We start from the raw sequence: 21,315 nt of genomic DNA, 5'->3' as shown, positions 1-21,315 counted from the left end.
TGTTTTTAGGGTTTGGGTTTTGAGTTGTTTGTGGGTTTTATTTTATTTTTCAAAGCTTTGTGATTTTTTTCTGACACACTATTTTTCTTTCATGTTTTAAGAATAACCCATAAGCAAATTTCAAAAGTCTAACTAGGAAGAATTCCATGATTGCACATTCCACAATTGAACAGAAGATCCTACAGCTGATATTACATTAAAGCTTGTTCAAAATGCTATTCTCAAGAAAAATATAGCCCATGCTTGGATTTCAGGGTGAAGTGGACTTCTGGTCTGGCTCTCAGGTATATATAAAAGGTTTTTCTGTCCAGAGAAAAATTATTGGCTAATGGGAAATTAATATCTGCATTTCTCAGTAAAGGGGCAGTTCTTAACATGGCAACATCAGTTTAAACATTTATAAAGTCTATACCTGACTGAAAAGAAAAGAGGAAGATATTTTAAAGAGTTTTAATTTCCACCTCTAGACTATGATTTGTAATTTTTCATATTAAGTTACACTGGACATTGGATTGTGAAAATGTGCTGTGTTGCATGGCCTTCGTATTTCTTGTCTCGTGCATTAAATAGTCTAATGTTACTGATTTGGAGAGGAAAATCCTCAGAGGAAACTGGTGAGCAAGTTTTAAGCTAAGTGGAAGCAGAGAGCTCTAAGTGGAAAGAGCATGGGTAATGTAAGATATAGTAGTTTTAAACCCAGTGTCATTAAATGGGGTTCTTTCTTATGAGGCTATGAGAGAAGACTATTATCATTTGATGACTCTCTGGTTTAATAAATGAACTGAGTTAGCTCAGTTTTATACTTGCTGTATTTTCATAAAACACCACAAACTTGCAAAAAGCCCATTTTTTCACCTCGACAGTTAAGCAGCAACAGATAAAACTCTGACACTGGCAGTGGAATCTGAAGCTGTCACACCCACATACAGTGATTGAGCATCTCCCCAGGATGGCTCTGAGGAAAAGACTGCACCTTACTGCCCTGTTAACTCGTCTCCTGCCAAGACAGGAAAATTTGCATGTAGTGGAAAAAAAATGAGCATACTGTGCTGTAAATGAAATGCTTTGTTCTGGCTTTCTGGACCACTGATCACAGCGAAATACAGGCAGATGTTCACAAAGGTGTGTTGCTCAGAGACTACCAGTCTGCTACTGTCACAGTTCCTGATGGGAAGGGGAAATTAAAGTCTTCCTTAAAGGACCTCTTTTCTCCCATCAGTGTTATCAGTGCACTTTCCTTGTGTTTTGTTTTGTTTTTTTTTCTATGCTGTGTAGATGTTATTACTTGAGGTAGAGGAAATTTCCTAACTTTTTATTTAGGACACAATATTACACAAATATGAGTATATATATAGCAAATATTAATATTAATAGCAATATATTATAGCAAATACGAGTTTGCTATTACTTTACCTGTATTGTATCTTATGTAAACATGTTTCTGACACTATTCACATTGTCTGTTATAGAATGCCAAAAGCATTAGCAACTGCACTATATAATTTACAGAGCAAGCTAAATAACTAGTGCTTTTAGTTGTGCATATAGGGCTTTCATAAAGTGCACTGAATTATTGAAAGCTTTCTGAAAAGAAAACTCTACAGTCTCAAAGAAATGCAAAGCTAAGCCTAGTTTTTATGTGTGGATAGATTCACTTCTGCTTTTTCCCACCAAACTAAAATAATGAGTGATTATCTTAGGTGATTTCCATTTAATTTTATGATTAATATAGAGAGATAGATGTAGAAAGTTTTAAAACTTTCTAGCTTAGCAAATGCTTTCCGTTTCAAGTATAACTCACTTCCAATTACTGCTCAAAAGGTTCAGAAAGCTCTTATAGTCTCAGCTTAACAAATCAGGTTATGAATCACAAGGTCATCCTCTCATGTTCAGTCCCTATACACAACAGGTTGTTTTTTTTTTTTAACATTTCAAATAAAAATACTGAGGTCTAATTTAGTTCAATGCAAAGCCACTTGGGTGTAATTGAGAAAAATAAAGGTGGAAATGAGTCTAAGTTTTCTAAATTGTGAGAAGATAAGTGAAAATACAATTTTCTTCTTTATAAATCATTCAGAGACCACCACATTTGGCTAAGTTGTAGAAGACCTGTTTCACATCTGTTTTCTGTATTAATCAGAAGAGCAGGTCTTTTACAACAGTCTGTCCCTTCACAGTAGAACAAGTTAATCAGTAGGATATTCTGAGAAACACTTGCCTCATCCCTGCATGTTAGAACCAGTGTACCGAATCACATAATTATACATTATAAACTCATCATAACTGAGAACAAGAATGGAAGAATAAGGATCCCTGGTGCCAAGGGGTCCTGGGTCTGTGGGGGATTAGAAACTCTGATCTCTCACAAAATGTTTGTACCTGAGAACCCTGATATTTGGGAGTAGTTTGCAAGCTTCCGAGCTGCTCATCTCATCAGGAATGTATGCTTAAAAGTGATATTTTTTACTTTTGTAGCTGACCCAACTTGACAGATTCCACCCAAATTCATAGGGCAGTAGTTTAAGGAAAAGCAAATGCACAGTATTTACATTATAGCTTGCACCATGAGAAAAGAATCACCCTCTTCTACTGAAGTATTAATGCTTCCTATACAGAAATCCTCGCTCCCCTCATTCTAGCTCACAGCTTTGTTACTGGGCCTGCCTTACATCTCCAGCATCCTGCTGATCTCATCTCATCTGCCTGAGATTAGCTGCTGAATGTTGGGCATGCTGGCAGGGCACTATGCTGCTCCAGTGCTGCTGTACAGGGCTGATGCTTTATCAGAGAGTAACTTTAGTGCCTCCCAGTCTGTGTTCACTTTTACACTTTTTTGTGTTGTTTTCCTTGCACCGGCTTGGAGCTTGCTATTTCTCTCCTTACAGCCACTTGTTTACGTACTTTTTATCACAACCAGTTCCTGATCAGCTGGCTACTTAAACCCAGCCTATACACTGTAGGCACTATGATGAGCAAAATCTCGCCTCTCAGAGGTCCCAGATGTACTGTCTGCGCTCTCTCTCATTAACCCAGGCTTGTTTATTACTGTGGAACTTCCTGTTAAACATCTCCATGGAAGAAAGTAGAATCATTATGTATAATGTTGTCACGTATAACATTGTTGTATAGATCAACCTGTTTAGACAACACACAAATCACACTGCAACATGCTATGGCAACACCACCATGCAAAAAAATAGGGGTTTTTGTTTCAAACACTGAGATAGTTTACTTTGTGGCTGTTTATTTACTTTTTAGTCTTACTGACTTTGTCCCATTGAATTCAAATTTGTTCCTGATTGCAGTGGATTCAAAGCATATTACAGGAAGCCTTTACCTATAAGAAAGTAGTCAAAGGATTACAGTTTTGTTTTAACATGTGAGATATTCCTACAACCTCACAGAACTTTGTACTTTCACTGTGTTTGTTTCTTGTTCTGATTATTGGAACGTATATGCAATTTAAATACTCGAGGAAACACTCTTAAGCCTCATTAAATGGGAGGCAGTTTCTGAGAACTGCTTCTCCTTCCCTAGTAACTAAAAAACAAAAACCATGATCTTTGCTGAAAGCTCTCATATTTGTCATTTCAATGCACACAGCTTCACTAACCAGGTCACAGAAAAAGCCACAGATGCACACACACACAGCAGCATCAACTGCACAATTCAACAGACAATGCAGACAAACTTGAGTAGAATCCAAGATCTTTCTACCTCTTTTCATAACAGGTTAGTGCTCGCCCTCAGTGTTGGTGTACAGTTTTTATGGCATGGGAAAATAGGGATGTTTCTGCCCTACAAAAATAAATGCGTTGAATGCTTTAGTTGGAACTTTCACAAAGTTTAAAAAAAAATCCAAAGAAACCGGATAAGTAAAAGGAATCCCACATTTCAAGCAATCAGTGGATCTTTTGGCTGGTGGCAAGATAATGCCCACAGCAAATTTACTAGCCTTCACATTTTTACCCTGGTGAAATATATTTCCAAAATTATTACTAAAAAGAAAAATAATCAGTTGCTGTATCCATAAACAAATTGAAATCTTAATCAAACCCTTCTGCATCATCAGCATCAATTCTTTGGTCCTAAAGAAGCTGTGCATTAAGGAGGATAGGGAAAGAGAAATTATTATTGTTTATTTTTCCCTGTCCCCAATTACAAAAATGGGACAAATGCTTTTCTAGTAAAAAAAAAAAAAGAGAGACAGCAATGAAATCCATTATTCTTAAACTATACCAGGCTTAGTATTTTGGGAGGCAATGGAAAAAGGAACAACATCAAGCAGGTTTTCACAGATTCTTTACTACACATTAAAAAAAGAAGCAAATCATTTCATGCTTCCTAGTGTAAAAAGCATGGCTCCCAAAGTTCCATTCCTCCATGTGTGACTGTGGAGGTCAGCAGGAAAGGGACTAGGGAGGAGGGGTTGTAATTAAAGTAGATTATAAATCTGACATTCCTAGGAAAATTCACAAACTGTGATAAACAGACTTTTAACTGTCAGGTTAGAGAAGCAAAAAGGGAAAGGAAGGTTCGGTGAGGGGGGAAGGAGAAGGATGTCCCATCAGGTTTACTAGTCTTCCGAGGCAACAAACTTACCACATTGCGTGTGAATTTCTCAAAAGATGTTCGACGATCCAGTGTGTTTTCCAACTTAAATTTAAAATAAAATTAAAAGAAAAAGGAGGGGAAAAAGAAAAGCAAGAAAAAATGGAGTAGAAAAGGACTGATGAAACAATGGACTGCAAAACAAAGTTTGTATAAATAAGGAAGCAAACATAGGTATGAAGCTGTAATGGAACTCTGCAAAACAGCAGATGGGCAAAGCAGATATAATATTTGACAAAAATCATTTTTCATGGGAATCAAAATGGTTTGATTAAAAAGAAAAACTGAAAATAAAAAGAAATAATGAAGTGCACATCTTGTGTTAATGAACTGACAATCACAAACTTAAGGACTTCACACGGACAGTTGTAGCTTTCTGGTATTTTCAACATTTCTCTCTATATTGGATCTTCAGAAATCAATGTTTGAACAAAAAACAAAATCACACAGTACTTTCATATAATTTTAGGTTGTCATTATAAACAGTAGAATGCTACGATGTCAATAACTACCTCATTTCGGCAATGACAGGGTCCTGATTTTGCAAGCACATGGCTCCCAGGTGATTCTAGGAGATGACTATTTAGAGCCCTCTAATAAAATTATTTATCATTATAGAATTCTGCATTGCACAAACTGCTCCACATACTCTGGGCTGTGCCTTTTCGGGAATCAATTCCGAATCTGGGCTTTTCTAAGCAAACATTACATGCCAATACATGAGCCTCTGATTGTACAAGTGTGACATGATCAGTCTTTCAAGTCATATTTCTGATCTGTTTGAAACTATTCATGTAATAATAGGGAAAGAAATAGGATTAGGAAGCCCCTATTTTTATAGTTGGAATCAGAAGTTATTCATATAAGTGAGACTGTTTCTAAACACATTCTGTCGATTTTACAGGTGGAATAAAGAGAACAACAGTTATTACATAAGCAAACTTGCAAACATGAAAGACTATTCTTCTGGGATTTTATTTTATTTTTTAATGTATTTGTAAAGCACTTTGCAATTTAAGGTGCTTCATAACAGAGAAAACAGTACAATATGGGATGTAAAAATAAAAATACGTTTTGCTAGAATAACTTATTGCAACATGCCCACATGCAGGATATATACACATATATGTATATTGAACTCCTGTGTATATGTGACCCTCCAAATACGCCAAGTTGGTCACCTACCAGATATCCAGTTGCACTGGCACAGGGGAGAGAAGACTGAGTATTGTTGCAAACATAACCACTGCTTTGCACAGTGGCAAGACAAAGGCAAGATGGACCAATACCTTTTTCTTGGCCTGTAGCAGCTCCTGGTAGGCACTGGATCGTATAAAACGAGGGTAAGAATCACTTTTCATCAGTTTGTAAATGTGCTCCTGAAAGGAAAAGAAGGTGTTGTTACTCCCACAAAAAAAAGATATAGGTGAAACAGGAGGCAGTTGTATATCTTTAGCCAGGTACCACTACTTAGAATAGGCAGTGTTATGAGGTAGGGTTAGCTGAGCTTGCAGTTTCTCAGCTAAAGATGAGTTGCTTTCTGTTGTTAAACCAGAAATTCCACTTATTTGTTACGTATAAAGGATATAGCACACCTTCCTTAAACTTACTGTCCCTATTTTCTTACAGAATTATTTTTTCTGAGAATTTACAACTCAGTTCTATCTTAAAGCCCAGCTTGAAACCTCCCTTACATCAGTCAGTTCAGTTAAGCGACCACATTGCTTAACTCAAATCCTATCCCATCAGAGTTTCTGAACTCATTTCTGGAGATGCTTTTCTGACTTGATATGCTTGAAGAGGTGGTAGGTTTCTAATTTAGCACTACAGATAAGTTCTTAACCTAGAGAGGGTGTCCCCTGGCTACTCTTGGAAGCATTATTTGAGAGATGTTTATTCTGCTACCCAGCTGATGATATAAAAAGGAAAATGCACGTGCAAACTGAAAAAACAGTTCCAAGCTAATCGAATTTTCAAGATATTTATTCTTCAGAGACATATAAAAATTTGATAGCACTAATGGAGAAAGAAGTGACACAGGCAGTTTATGGAGCTTTTCTTCTCAACATTCTCATCTCTTTAAAATAAATTAATCAAAAAATGAGGAAACAAATGGAAAAAAAAACAACACTAAAAATCTGCAACATAAAACATTTTATAATCTCATTCCAGTTATAATGTTAGGAGAGGGATTTTTAGGAAAAGCAATTTGAACAGGAAATATTCTCACAAAAGTATTTTAAGAAATGTACTGCATTGTGTTAACTGTTTTCATTTTCTTTTTCACTTAAGCCCTACCTTCTACCACAGGAAACTTTAGCAGAGCAAACAGGAAACAGTAAATAAACTCTACAGTAAATACTGTTTTTGAGGTTGGTACTGCATGCAATTAATGAATAGAAAAAAACCACCAAATTAAAATTATAGTGATGTAAAATTAAAGCTTTTTTTTATCTTAGATTTGTTATTAACTCTAGAGAATGATTCTAAGTGCCTTTCATTGTGCTTTCTACACTAAGCCAAGAAATTCTGGCATATAGTCAGAACTCAGGCTTGTTCATTTGGGGAGTTTTAATTCCATTCAGTTTATACAAGAGCAGCTGATTCAGGCAATTGAGAGCAGAAGGAGACTTTGGTACTGGCGTACAGATCAGTGATGATGGGCATTAAAATGCTATATCTGTAAAAATCTACCCTATAAAAACAAGACTAAATTAGGTTGCATTAATATTGTTAATGTACAATAAGTCAGGAATTGAGGATGGATATTATTTAGCACAATTGGTCTATTTTTACTTTTGTATCTCTCTCATTTGATATAGAATCCCACAGTACCATCTTTCAAGTCCAGAAATGCTTTTCAAAGCATTTTAAAGCACAATTAAATGACTTGGTGTCTGCCAAAAATGAGTTGTTAGTGGTCCCTTTCCCAAGAGGCAGTGCCCCACTCCTGACTGAACTCTGCCACTGCAGGTGGGACACAATGAGAGGTGGTAAAGCATCAAGCTGGAGTTGGGCCTGCCCCTTTTACTCTGCAAAATGGATCCTTCCTGGCTCGAGCTGTATGCTGAACTGCATCAAATACACAGAAGCCTGAATGCAGGTAAGGATTCTTTCTTGCATATGGACAACATACTTTACCTCTTTTAGAAACTGAAGGGGAGAAAAAAAAGAGAAAAAAAAAAAGAAGTAAATCTGGAAGTAAAATGACATTGAAACTTTACACCTATTTTTATGAAACAAAAATTGGACGCTGGCAAGGAATTAATTTTTCCTTTTCTGACTCAATTGCAAAGAAGTATTTTCCTTTCAACCTCTGAACTTGCTAGAGCTTTTATTTGAGCAACCTGTTTTTGCTGTATGTTAAATTCCTAAATCTCCAGTGGCTCAGTATATGTAAGCAAGACCCACTTGTTTGGCTTATTAAAATCAGTATGAATTATATAGTGTTTAATGACTATATTATTGTTACATCATAGGTTGCTATTATAACAGCAATATGGGAGCACACAAATTTTCTTTCTTTTTATATTGGTAGAATTATTTGTCTTCCTATTTAGGGCAGAGGCACTTTCCCAAAAAGTAGAAGTACTGTCAGATTCAATTTCCCTTCTGCTTTGAGGGTCTTAGAGCAGTATGTCCTGGCTTCCAAGTTGATGGCCTAATAATCAAGCTGTAGAAAATTCTGTAGGGATATGATCTCAATCTCTCCTTTTGACACCATTTCACTTTGCATTAATAATTAAATTTTCATCACTAGGCTGCTTATGAAGAACAGAGGGTAGGAGTAGTTCTACAACTTTTGTTGTGAATCCAGTTATTTCTGTTGCATTACTCAGAAGTCTTCAAGTATAAAATATTAATCTATGAGTCAAATGAAATTTCATTTGCTATTTAAGTGCTTGGTTGTTTTTTTTTTTGTTGTTGTTTGTTGTTTGGTTTTTTTGGGGGGGGATTTTTGTTTATCAGTTTCCCCTGAGGAAAACAGAAATTTGTATTTTACTGCTTTAACTTATGCTCCCTTCTCAAAAAGTAAGCATCTTCACAAACTAGCTCTGAATGAAAGTATCTTTTGATTGTGGTATTCAAAAATGTACTAACTCAAACCCCAAAAAGCCAGATTAGACATTTACAGACTGTTCTTTACTTCTATAATACTGCTTATCAAAGAACACATCCTTAGGATGTTCTGTAGATGATAATTTAATACAACATCCATGGAATATGATATTTCTGCATAAGCCATTATCAAGTTTTCTTCACAAGTCATATTTTCTTCATGATGAGAAGGCTCACTATTATAAATGACAACAGCAGTTTTGGATGAGCACTGAGAGAAAAGATACTGAGTTTGTATAAAGGGAAGTCCTTCACAGGCAGATCTTGAGAACTAGAAATTGATGCATACCAAACCCAGTTGAAGACACTGGATACAGAAGTTTCATGAACAGAATTAATCATAGAATCATAGACTCGTAGAATCCTTTGAGTTCAAAGGGACCTTTAAAGGCCATTTAGTCTAACTCCCCTGCAACGAACAGGGACATGCACACCTAGATCAGGTGGCCCAGGGCCTGATCCAGCCTCACCTTGAAAGTCTCCAGGAATGGGTCATCAACCACATCACTGAGCAACCAGTGCAACCACTGGGTTCAGTGCCTCACCACCTTAACTGTAAAAGATTTTTTTCCTTATGTCTAACCAAATCTCCCCTTTTTGAGCTTGAAGCATCCAGATGCAAATAAATGTTACACATTTGAATTTCCAAAATATCGATTTGGGAAACAGAACATTACTGTTTAATTTTCAAATATATCTTCTTTTATGCATATGCATCTCAGTAGCCAATATTGTGTTTCAGATGTCCATAAAAAGAATTGCAAACTGACCTGAGCATCTTCAAATGTGTATCTTCCAGGGTCTTTTACATTCTGCGTGGTTTTGTCATAACTTTTTGAATCTAGATTGATGGCACTGGGTGCACCTGGAGCAAGAAATTCTTGCCAGATTTCTTGGACACGAGCAGGAACTTCACGGATAGGCCTCTTCTTCAGGTCTTCTACTGCTAACCAGAACCTATGGCACAACACATCATCTTGACTTCCAGCTCAATATAATCACTAATGAAATGCTGACAGTTTTCTTTGCTCTTAAAAAAAAGAGTAAGGCAACTAAAAGTTTCATATGAAACGCATGAAAATAGGTAAAATCTATCAATTTATTCTGGGATCAAAACTGGTGCCTTGTCAGGCAATCCAACTGTCATAAAAAGCAATTACAAGCCTAGATAAGAGAGGTGAGAAATGCTTCATTTCTTATGTATGTGTAGCTTTCTTAGGAGGTTTTCATTTAACTGGAATTAAACTGAGATTTCATTTCACCTGAGTCACAAGGTCTTACATCACTTATAAACTTATTGCTTTTGACATTCCTTCAGAAGCTAATAAGAACTTATGCTCCTGATTATCTATGTAAATCTAAGTCCTGCTAAGCTATCAGCCAAATAACTGTATTGACAATATTGCTACTTTTACTCCATAAATTATGTATATAAAGGAAAAGCATTTCTATAATTTCATTTATTTGTTCAGTATTGCATTTCTAAATTTATTTATTTTTTTTTTAACTGCAGCATTGAACAGAAGCACCCATTCCCCTGCTGCAGAGCAAACCAGCATCAGGCAACCACAGTGACAGCCATTCTTCTCATTCTAGAGAAGGATCACTAGAAAGGGCTTGATCAAGATGTGATCACAGCCAGCTAGCTATGAGCTTTGTTATTCTGTTGTTATTTCCTATTAGAAGCTCTTTATTGTTACCTCTCTTACAGCTATTTGGACTCTCACTGCACAAAACTCAAATTAAATCAGGATGTCATGCTTATGTGCACTACAGAACCCTTACACTGTTGTATTTTTTTTCCTCAAAGAGCTCGATTAAAGTATGATTTTTATCACGTTACATAATGCAACCACTGCAAAAGATATAACTTTTCAGTATTGTTTTGACATGGTTGTCCCTATGAAACAAGTCGGCTGAGTTAACTGTGAAACAAGTCAGATTTTTACAAGGCTGACAGCTAATTTAGGTGGACCTTTAAAATGTGGTTCAATCCTGTTTAAAACATAAAATCAAACTGAAATCTCCTAGCTTTGTCCAGGAGTGAATGGTTGGAGAGAGGAACTGTGGATGGGTGTTCAGGTAAACAAAATAATATCACACTAAGTAGAAGTCATAATTTGGTTACTGCAACAACACATAAGAGACAGTAAAGCACTGTAAAGAAAAAGAGTATTCCTCTTAGGATACATTCTTCAATTGAGATAATTTATCTTCTGGGCAGTAATTAATCCTTCAGTTCTGTTTCGAAACTGCTTTATAGCACAGATGGAAGGAGCCCATGCTCATGGCTTCCAAGCCACCATAGTCGGTGTCACACCAAGCTGACTATTTTAGGTACTTCTGCAGCTTCCAGTTGCATAGTATTTATGCACAGCCTCTCAGTCTGTTAATCCCATAAAATTCTCCAAGAGATAAAGAAGTAATATTGTCCCAGTTTCACAAATACATTAATAATGTACAGTGTTTTCTCCAAGGTCACAAGGTCTGTGCCAACACAAAAAAAAACTTTAGTTTCAAATATTCTGAGTAGAACCACATATTTGTACGATCTGCGATATGAATTGAAAATAGTTCTGCACAAAGCCCACAGATATATTCTGGGAATCTGACGGCAATGCAGTAAGTATAAAGGCCTCATAACTCAAGTTTAAAAACTGCACAGCTCAGAAACTCTAACTCAGTTCACTCTGTCAAATTTGGGCAACCTACTTTGGTTTCCTTAAGCTACTTTTAATATTTGCATCTAAAAGTGCATATCCTGCAGTGCCAACCCCTTTAAACGCATCTTCTGGGACTGACTGATTACTCATGTGTATCAAAGTCAGGTAAGGAATAGAAAAATGAAAGAGAAGGATGTTCTTTGTAAACATACATTTTCTATCACCCTGCAGACATCCTGAGTATCTAGCTCAAAGCTGTCACATTCTTGTTTGTTCCTTTATATGACTGCCAATATTTCTGAAAGTCACTACAAGTATGCCTTAGGATGCTATTTTCTTTTTCAAGTAAACTGTTTCCATACAGTAGGTTATACTCAATTATGGAAAAATAGATGGGAGATAAATTGGACTTCTTTGTGTTAAACAAGAAGCTTCCAATACGGAATAGCAAGGTTGTATGGATACATTCTTAGAGGCTGAACATCAGATTTTCAATAAATTAATTTTATTCCACCCTTCTAACATTAGCATTTAAAAGCTCTACTGGAAATGTGAGGCTCTAAATATAGAAAACACTTTAAAAGCATGAAGAAAATGCTGATTTCTGCAGTATGCTCCATCTAAGAAGCTTATTCACAGTCAAAACCCAGTTCACTAATTTAATCTACTTTTCAATTTCTTAATCTACGTTTAAGAGAAAATGCTTACCCTCCTCCCACATAAGAATTAAAGTAAAATATGCAAAATTAGGAAAAGCCAAAAATGAGGCTGCTACCTCTTGTATTTTCTAAAATAACATTTCTGAATATCACATGGCTACCAAAAGCACAGATTATTGAAGGAAGTGAAAATGGATTCTACAAGATCTCAGCAGAGGCCTCGAATCAAAAGATGCACCTGTCCTCTTTTATACCTCTGCCTCGCGGGCAAGAGCTTAAGCATGGAAAAACTCCAGTAGCAAAGGGTATGTCTGCAAGAGTAAATATACAAAAGGGGAAGAGAGGATAGAGGGGATCCCAACTGCATTTTCTGGACAAATTTATGCACATACTTGGTTCTACACTTCACAGAAGGAACTAGAGCTTTGTCTCTTTCCTTGGATAAAACTTGAAAATCCTGTTCATGTAGGTTAGCTTCAGTCATGGAGATCCTCACTAGAGGTTGCTCAATACCATTTGAATAGACAGTCTGAGGGCCAAGGTATAAACCTTGCTGCTTTGTTCATCCCAGCATTTGGGCTGTGTTATACTGGGTCACAAGCCAGATGTATGGCTGAGTGAGAAGCATGAGAGTTGTACCTCCAGCCACATAACATGATAGGACACATGTTGAAAGACATCTGGGGCTTATGATCTCCAGCTGGAAAACTTTCAAAGTGTGGGTGGCCATGCCAGATATATAGCACAGCTGTATCCCAGCTTCTGTCCCATTAACTGACCTAAATGTATGAGGCAGCCAACAGCAGATCCCAGATTAAGCTAATCAGCTATATTTAGCCCATAGGAACATAAGAACACAGACAGAGGAAAAAAGCTGCAGAGATTTTCAACAAATGTGTAAGAATTAAGCAACATTGAGAAAGCAAGGTGGATTTTCCATGGGCTTTGCAACCAATGTATGTGTCACAACAGGTCAGACACAGACCTCAGCACTTTCAGCAAGACCTTAACAAATTGCATTGAGAAAAACAGCTAGCATTTTTTTCTAGCTGCATGAAAGATTACTCTTTGACTCCTAGAAACCACCTTCTTGCCAAATACAACTTCAAACTTCAAGATTTGTCTTCTGATGCAGAAATTACAATATTTTGGGGACTTGGAGTTTACACTTCTGACTGAAACAGAAGTAAAGCACAGGCAATTTCAGCCTCAAAGATTACATTTTGGCCACATTAGAACACTTTTTTGGCACTTAGAACAAGGTCTCATAATCAACAGTATGAGGAATAAACACTAGCAGTGCCTCAAAGAAAGTTTCCTTACCAGTGCTTCTGTTCAGATCTGCTAAACTATTAAGTACAGTTAATTCTTCATTATACATTTATAACTTCCCTGTTAGTGAAGATTGGTCATCAATAACAAAGAGCGACAAAAGAAGAAAGTGAAACAAGCTGGATTTAGAGAAAGAACTTCGCTTCTTGCACTATTTTCCCTCTAGTGCTCTAGTAAAAGTACTGTCATGCTGTAATTAAAAAAATTACCAGTACCACTGGAGTAAATAAAACATAAAATTAAGCACTATGACTGAAACAATTTGTGGGCAAAATTACACATTTTGGTAGTACTTTTTAATTCATTTATTTTATAGGACATAATCACAGCATTGATTTCCAGTGTAGAACATTTTTATAGCAATTTAGGAGTCCATGATAAAAATTTCACATAATCTCAGCTTGCAGAGCTCTGAGCACATCAAACTTCATTGGGAGAAAACACTTAATTTAACTAACTTCTCAGTCCCTCACCTTTCTCTAAACAGATAGAACTCAGTGCCTCTTTTCCTTAACTTGCTCATTCATTATTGAAGATAGTAAATGAGGATCAAAGGAAAGGGCAACAGGTCCAGTGGCTTTTGCTTCTGTGTATCGAGGAAGATGCTCTGTCACTGCCCTCCATTCATTAACCTGTGAGGCTTTTGCAACTTTGGAGATCACCCCTACTGCAGTACTGCATAATAGACTGTGACAGGCTTTCAGATTGGCAGCACTGAAACTATTTAAATCTTCCAATCGTTGGTAATTCCTACAAAACAACCACATAGAAGCAAACGTACAGTTCACATGAATGCTATTTTTCCAAAAAATTCTGCTGCATGAAGACAAAAGAAGGGTAGGGAGAGGAATGGAAATTTTCTACAGAGATGAAGAAATTCAGTTTCCAGGTGCCACATTTCCATAAGATTCATTTCAGTAGGTTATTCTTTGAAAATCTCCTTTCCCATGCTTGAACTGCCTTGCAACTGAACTCAGCAGCACTGGATCATGCCAAAACTTAAGTCTCATGAATTCTGAATATTGGTCACCATGTTTGTAATATGTAGTGGGAATTTTTATAAATTATCCAAACTTCAGCTGTTTGCTCTCCTGTATTGAACTGTATGCAAAGTGATCCATTCAAAACAGCTGCATGATAAGGAGAGATTACAACCCGTAGATATGTTAGGTGAATGAAGAATCCATTCTGGCTGTTAGTAAAACACAATCACATTGCAATTAAGCTGCCATGCTGATAAACCTTATCGGACTTTCTAAAGAGCTCTTTGCTAAATGATCAAGCAGAGCTAGATTCATGAGATGGCTTAGAGTTTTACTGGATATCTCCCTCAGAAGGAACATTCCTTTGCTACCCTTTACAACACCCCTGGAGAGGGAAATACTATTAATTTCAATTTATAGGCAAAGAAAGAAAAACAACAGAGAGAGACAGAAAAAAGAAGTAAGTTCTGATTGCATTCCCCATGATTGCACAGTTCTTAGTTTTAACTCATGACTCAAGTTTCTTTATCCCTGTTCTGTTTCTCAAAACACAAGCTATATCCTTTAAGACTCAGGTTCTCAGCCAGTTTAGGCACTCTCAGTTCAAGTCAATGAAACAGTAATACTGGAGCATTTAACTACTTAGACAATCACACTTGAATACAAACGGTGTATCTGGTAGACTTAGCAACTGATTCATATTTCAGGCTTTTGTGATTGTTTGTTTTGAAGTGAGGTATAAGAATTCTAATCAATTAATACTGAATCTCTCTGTAGTGTCTGAATATCTCTTGTACTGTACTGGGATTTTATATTCCTTTTGCTATTGGTGAATGAGAAGTGGTACAGATGACATTTGACAAGATGGAATATAGAGAAAACAGTGGCATACATGCTTATGTACTATATACAGCCTGACTCATCAATCGAAATACTGTTATTGGTTCCTCTGGTAATACAGCTGTATTACCTCCCTTGAGTTTAATGGCACTTATTGATTATGACTGTAGAAGGATAAGAGCTAGCTACTGACTTGAATTCACACTGTTACAGTAGGAAGATGTGAATGGAAATAAACATTTTGTTCAACGTGGCTGTCAATTCAAAAAAAGAAAAACTAATTGCTGTAGTGAGGTTAATAGCCGAGCAAACAGACAGGTAGTCTTTTAAATTTAAGGTTTCTCTAACAATAATGCTTGAAACCACCATGCCTCAAGTGCTTTTAATTTTCTTAGTGTGACCTGTAATATTTTTTTCTCATATACAATGAGTCTTACAAATTCATGCTTTGTAACCTGATTTTACTGTTTGAGCTTAACTGTGGATTGATTTCCCCAGCTTGAGAATGCATAAATGTAATTCGGAGCTTGTGAGACAGTTTTCAGTTAATCATCGCAGAAAGCCCCTTTAAAGTAAGAATTTGATCCTCTGCTTGATTTTTCCCAATGAAGCCTTTAAGCTCATATTCACTACTGCTGCTAGGTATTTTATAATACCAATGTAAAAATCTAGAGAGATAGAAGAGAAGATGGCATGTCAAGGAATCAGCTCTGAACAAATTTCTCTAGTGTATTTTTCTGGATCAGTCACTTGCAGTTTGCCTGTGGTTAGTGTTGTAAATAGGATTAGAGAAAAGAGCCGGGGATTATGTGGGTAACACTGCAGTTGGCAGAGAGACAAATGAATCACAGAAACACACTGAAACTGCAGTACATACCAGGCTGGATAGGTTTATGTTTGAACAGCTGCTCTGCATAAGGAATTGCCAGAATGTTTTGTGAGTGAAAAAATGATTTTTTCCCTCTTTGAGTATCATGCTGACTTCACCACTGGATTTGTTAATTAACAAAAAATCTGTATATGTCACTAATGAACTTATCTGCATAGAAATCAGGCTATATTTCCATGTTTGAGCCATATTTCCAGAGGGGTAAAGTAAAAAAAGTGATTTGGGTAATATAAGGTACAGAGTAGACAATATACACTTGTGATGCAAAGTTCAGAGTATGAACATGGTCAGCAACTTAGATAAATCCATCTCTCTTTATTCCGTAGTTAATTCTAAATTAACAACAAGGAGGTATGTGCAGTTATTGAGCATTTAAGGAATCAACACCACAAAGTGCTAAATGCCTTTTGTAAAATACTATGTAAAGGTAACTCTAATGCTGTGTAAAGGAAAAGGAAAGGTTATACTGCACCACTTAGGACTAGGTGCAGGCACACATGAAAAAAAAAAAAAGTGGTTCTGGAATTTTCTAAGTTTTGTAATGTAAGCAAATAGGATTTTATATTCCTTATGCTATTGGTGAATGAGAAGTGGTACAGATGACATTTGACAAGATGGAATATAGAGAAAACAGTGGCATACATGCTTATGTACTATATACAGCCTGACTCATCAATCAAAATACTGTTATTGGTTCCTCTGGAGTAATCCCTGCCATAAGACTTCCTCAGAACAGCAATACTAAATATGCTGAAAGCCAATGGATGGAATATGATTTATTTAAGACAAAGAATATTTCTCTTGAAATATTTGAAATAGTACTTTGAATAATCTTTTTGAAATAATACTGCTTATATACATATGTGATTTAAGATTCATACACTAAAAACAAATTTGCATTTTGCAATTAGTAAGAAATTTGAAAGGTGAACATCACACTACTTCTGTTGTGTCTGATCCGTATGATCTTCATGGAGCTTCTCAAAAGACCAAGAATCCACATAAATGGGACCAACAGTGAAAGTTTTAATTTTTATTTCTAAATACTTTATCTATTTTTTTTAACAAATTTTCTTTAAAACTTTACTTTTTTCACAAAACCAAACAAAATGAAAGCTACTGAATAGGTTTTGAGTAGGTCAGTGTTTTAATGCTGTATAATAGAATGAGCTAAGAGAAAGTCTCTTATGTGGGTATTTGGACCAAAAGTTGAATATGAATGGGAAACTATTTCTTGTGAGTCTCTGCTAACTATATTAGTTTTTCTCTCAACCTAAGTATAAAAGCAGGCAGCAATCCACATGACTTGACTCCAAAAGATAAGATACAAGATAACTTTTGATTGGATTGAAGTCAAGAAAGAATATATCATCCAAAAATATTAATAAGAAAATAAGAAGTATCTTAGGAGCTACTAAAACATAAAGTATTTCACCTTAAATTTTCAGAGCTGAATTCTGACTCCAGGAACTTGAGAAATTGCTCTCTTCCCACAGGGTCTTTCAAAGCTTCATCCATGCCAAATCCCCATCGTTTCACCCTCTGCTGTCCTGGCTCTTTGCTACAGGAAAGGAAGCAATAAAACCCACAATCAGCAATACTTCAGTGTTTTAGCGCTCTATGTACAGAATATAGTAGATAAAGTCCTAGAGCTCAGCCAAAATTTCTCACTTTCCAGATCGCTCACATCAGTGCAAAGTTCAACAATGAGTAACCCGACTGTTAGCGCTCAGACAGGATGAAGATAAAATGCATTCACTTTTGCAAAAGAAAAAGGACTTCCAACCAGCAAATGTTACCAGATTTCAAAAAGTCATGGTTTTTTTCTCCACACTGGAAGCCTATAGACTGGTTACTGTAACTTTACGCAGATTTATTAATCCATAGCTCTTCACATGTTACGAAACTAAAGCTAGACAGACCAAAAGGATATTGCATTTACTTTTGCTTCAGTACTTTCCTTCGATACCTCTTTCTGTCTGAAACTTTCACATTTCAAGAGAAGCACCCTTCACTCAAAAGACAAAAGAAAAATATATACCTTGCTTCCAGTTCCCAGAAAGTGGTGTCATCAGATATCCAAGGGTTTGAGGGATCAGGGGGCACAAGAAAAGGATCATATTCCAAATACTGCTCTGTATAAGCTAATAGACTAGGAAAACAAGAGCACCAAACATTGTCATGTCAGGAGGGGAGAAAACCTTATTGTGTTATCCAGTGAAGAAGCTACTGTGCCTCAACCGACCCATTGTAACCAGGTATATGTGCATTCCAAAACAACCTACAAGCTCAAGCTAAAATATGTTTGCTCTGCTTTAAAATAATTAATGATTCCATTGACACCAAACTTGTGGATCCTCGAAGAAAGAGAGTGCTTTAAGTCTTTCTTATCAAGAGCTGAAATAAAATAAATTACAAACTTTCCTAATATGTCCAAAAATATCCCCAAAAAACACAAAGCTGTTTTTTTTCAAAAATCTTCAGGGTTCATGAATAGGTCTGAATCCCTGAGCAAACTAAAAACTTCTTTATGTTTTGTTCTGTTACTTTATGTCTCCCACGTTCTAATTCCCACTTTCTTTTTGCCTAATAATTCTTGAAAATCATTGAAAAGTGAGGAAAAATATTAGTTGTTGTTGTTTACTGCTTACAGTGTACTTAGTCTGGTCTGTAATCTCTACTGTTCAGCAAGCAGAACACAATGCATGTGAATACATAAATATGTATATATAAACAAACACATGTGGACACACCTATATGATAGGATGAAGACATGTTTGGTTTTATTTCCTTCAGTTGATCTTATGCAGCTTAATCTTTCTGCAGTTTTTACTTTATCCATGTACTTCATGATCCGTAAGGTACAGCAGACATTTTCTTTACCTAAACTGAAGGTGAACTCCTTAGAAAGGAGCCTTTTTGAATGGTTTGGTCTAGCCCCTTACTTGCATATTTTGTTCCAACTTGGAAACAGATTCCTGCTAGTGTTACATGCTCTTGTTGGTTGTAAGCTCAGAGCCATTTTGCTCAAGCTGAGAGCTCATCACCCTGCCAGCTCTATCAATCAGATCCCTTGCTTTGTCAGTGATTACCCTTTTGAAATATCAAACTATAACCCTAGACCTATTTCTAGTTAGCCTCCCTGTCAATGCAAGGGGAAACTTGAGAACACTTGGTCAGAGGCCACTACAGTGACTTGAATTTATCAAGAATATCTGGGCCATTTTTTATCAGAAAAAGACTTCATACCTCACACTTAAACTCTCTTCAGTTATTTCTGTGACATGAGTTTTCTTGCCTCTCTTTCTTTCAAGCTATTTCATGCTGACATTTTCCCAATAGTTATCAGTCTAATTGAAAAAACAGAAGCTGTAACAATATACTTACCTCTCTGCAACTTTTGACATTTTTAATCGATGTCTGTCTAATTGCATTTGCCAGTGTTTAATCTGCAAGAAAGGAAAGCAGAGTGTTATGAGTAATTCATAACATGACTCTATTTCCATAACTTTTTTATTAGGGCTGTAATTTACCCTGAGGCACAGAAAAGAAGTATATCTGAAATAAAACAACACTTCATCAGTGTAGTTCTAAAATAAATGGAATTTTCCATCAAAGAGAAAGATTATACAGAGGCAAAAAAAAAAAAAAGACCCAGTGTAACGTGTAACATTTTCCCTACAGGTTCATCAAAAGAAATTCAATTAGCCTTTTTTAGATTTTTGAAGAAAGCTACTAACTCTTCAGACATTTACCTTCTCCCAATTCTAATGCCTCAGGAAAGATTAATGAAACATTAACAATAGATAAATGTGTGAACCCATATATGCACACAATGAGAGGTTAGTGTGCCCCCATAGCTCAAATCAGAGTGTTGAAAGGAAGAGTGATTGAGCAGTCTAATACTAAAGGAGCTAATGGGCTGAGCTATGCAAAGAACCCGCCAACTGGACTGTTTCTAACTGCCTTCAACTGTTTCATGTGAGATATAAAACATGTCACGTTCTGTCTTATTAATTTTAATAGAAATTACATACCTAAGTCCATATATACGGTGCAAGGAAAAGGTCTACTAAGAATTCACAGATCTACTCTGAACATACTTCCCAGGTAGGACAATTTTTGGTTTACTACCTACTTTCTTAAGAAGTTCATTTAAAAGTAAATGCTTGTAGTTATTTTTTCAAACCTCTTGGTGTAGTTCATCTTCTGTTGGAGGCTTAGTCTCTGGTACTGGTGTGTGAGTAGGGCTGTGACTTCGGATGTCATTTTGTAAGCCATAGACAGACTATGCAAAAAATATGGAACAATGATAGTTGCTTTTAAACACCATTTTCTACATTAACCCACAGTACATAACTGGAATAAAGTGCTCAAGACTTTATTCCAGATCACCAGCTTCTAAAAAAACTGTAAATAAACCAATGTGCTCACATAAAATTTTGTTTCTTTTCATTAAAGGTTGCACAAGAAATACTACTGTTATAGTTTACACTGCAGTTTTCATTTATTTTTCCTTAACTAATGACATAAACAATTTATTCAAACTACTGAACAACATGAATAACATATGCAAAAATGATTATTTTCATAATCTCTGAGTATTCCTCCAAACACTTTCTTATGTGACAGAATTTATTATTAGAAAATTTGTAAATACTAATTAATTTAAGAGCTTATTAAGTAACAAAATATGTTCATGTACTCATTCCTGCAGCAGTAATAAAAAAATATTTTAATAAACTACAGAATTTCATGCAATAAATTACCTCCATTTCCTGCTTCTTATATAATAGCAGTACTTACCTTTCTTGTTTTATGTGGATTTCTCATTCTTGAAGACTTTTTTATATCCACTTCAGTAGTGTTTACACATCCAGGCTATTCAAGAAAAAGAAAGGAAAGCACTAGTTTCTTTTAATTCATCTTTCATAACTTTCTTTAAGTACTAACTCCCTGTAGAAGTCCATTTTTTTAATTCATTTCTGGAAGCAACTAATAATTGTTATTCTCTCAGGTGAGCTTCACCTATTGATTTTAAGGGGATTAGATATCCCACTGGGTGTGGGAAGTAAAAAATCTACTCTCTAGTGAGAGTACATTCTTAGTGAAAGTAGGTTGGCTTGTTTTATTTTTAGTGGAATTTGGAATTTACTTGCCAGACAAAGTAGAATTATTATCACACTAAAGGCAAAACCATCAGGACTGCTCCAAAAGTA

The 21,315-nt window shown here is 36.0% G+C and overlaps 1 protein-coding gene across 2 annotated transcripts in view; it reads right to left on the bottom strand.

Annotated features, from left to right (window-relative positions):
• RGS7 (regulator of G protein signaling 7) overlaps positions 1-21,315 on the bottom strand; it is a 38,594-nt gene that overhangs the window by 4,451 nt on the left and 12,828 nt on the right. Inside the window, exons 4-11 of one of the 2 annotated variants that reach the window (XM_031552387.1) lie at positions 20,903-20,977; positions 20,286-20,384; positions 19,484-19,545; positions 18,138-18,248; positions 17,532-17,657; positions 9,501-9,687; positions 5,901-5,990; positions 3,718-3,798 (exon numbers count right to left, since the gene is read on the bottom strand). In XM_031552387.1, coding sequence (XP_031408247.1) covers positions 3,724-3,798; positions 5,901-5,990; positions 9,501-9,687; positions 17,532-17,657; positions 18,138-18,248; positions 19,484-19,545; positions 20,286-20,384; positions 20,903-20,977 — 825 coding nt within the window. In that variant the 3' untranslated portion in view covers positions 3,718-3,723. The remainder of the gene's footprint in view (positions 1-3,717; positions 3,799-5,900; positions 5,991-9,500; positions 9,688-17,531; positions 17,658-18,137; positions 18,249-19,483; positions 19,546-20,285; positions 20,385-20,902; positions 20,978-21,315) is intronic. The other variant, XM_031552388.1, reaches the window with a different exon arrangement.

Source organism: Meleagris gallopavo, chromosome 2 (assembly GCF_000146605.3).
Source record: "Meleagris gallopavo isolate NT-WF06-2002-E0010 breed Aviagen turkey brand Nicholas breeding stock chromosome 2, Turkey_5.1, whole genome shotgun sequence".
Lineage (NCBI taxonomy): Eukaryota > Metazoa > Chordata > Aves > Galliformes > Phasianidae > Meleagris > Meleagris gallopavo.
Note: the sequence above shows the minus strand (reverse complement) of the source record. Positions and strands in the feature narration are given on the sequence as shown.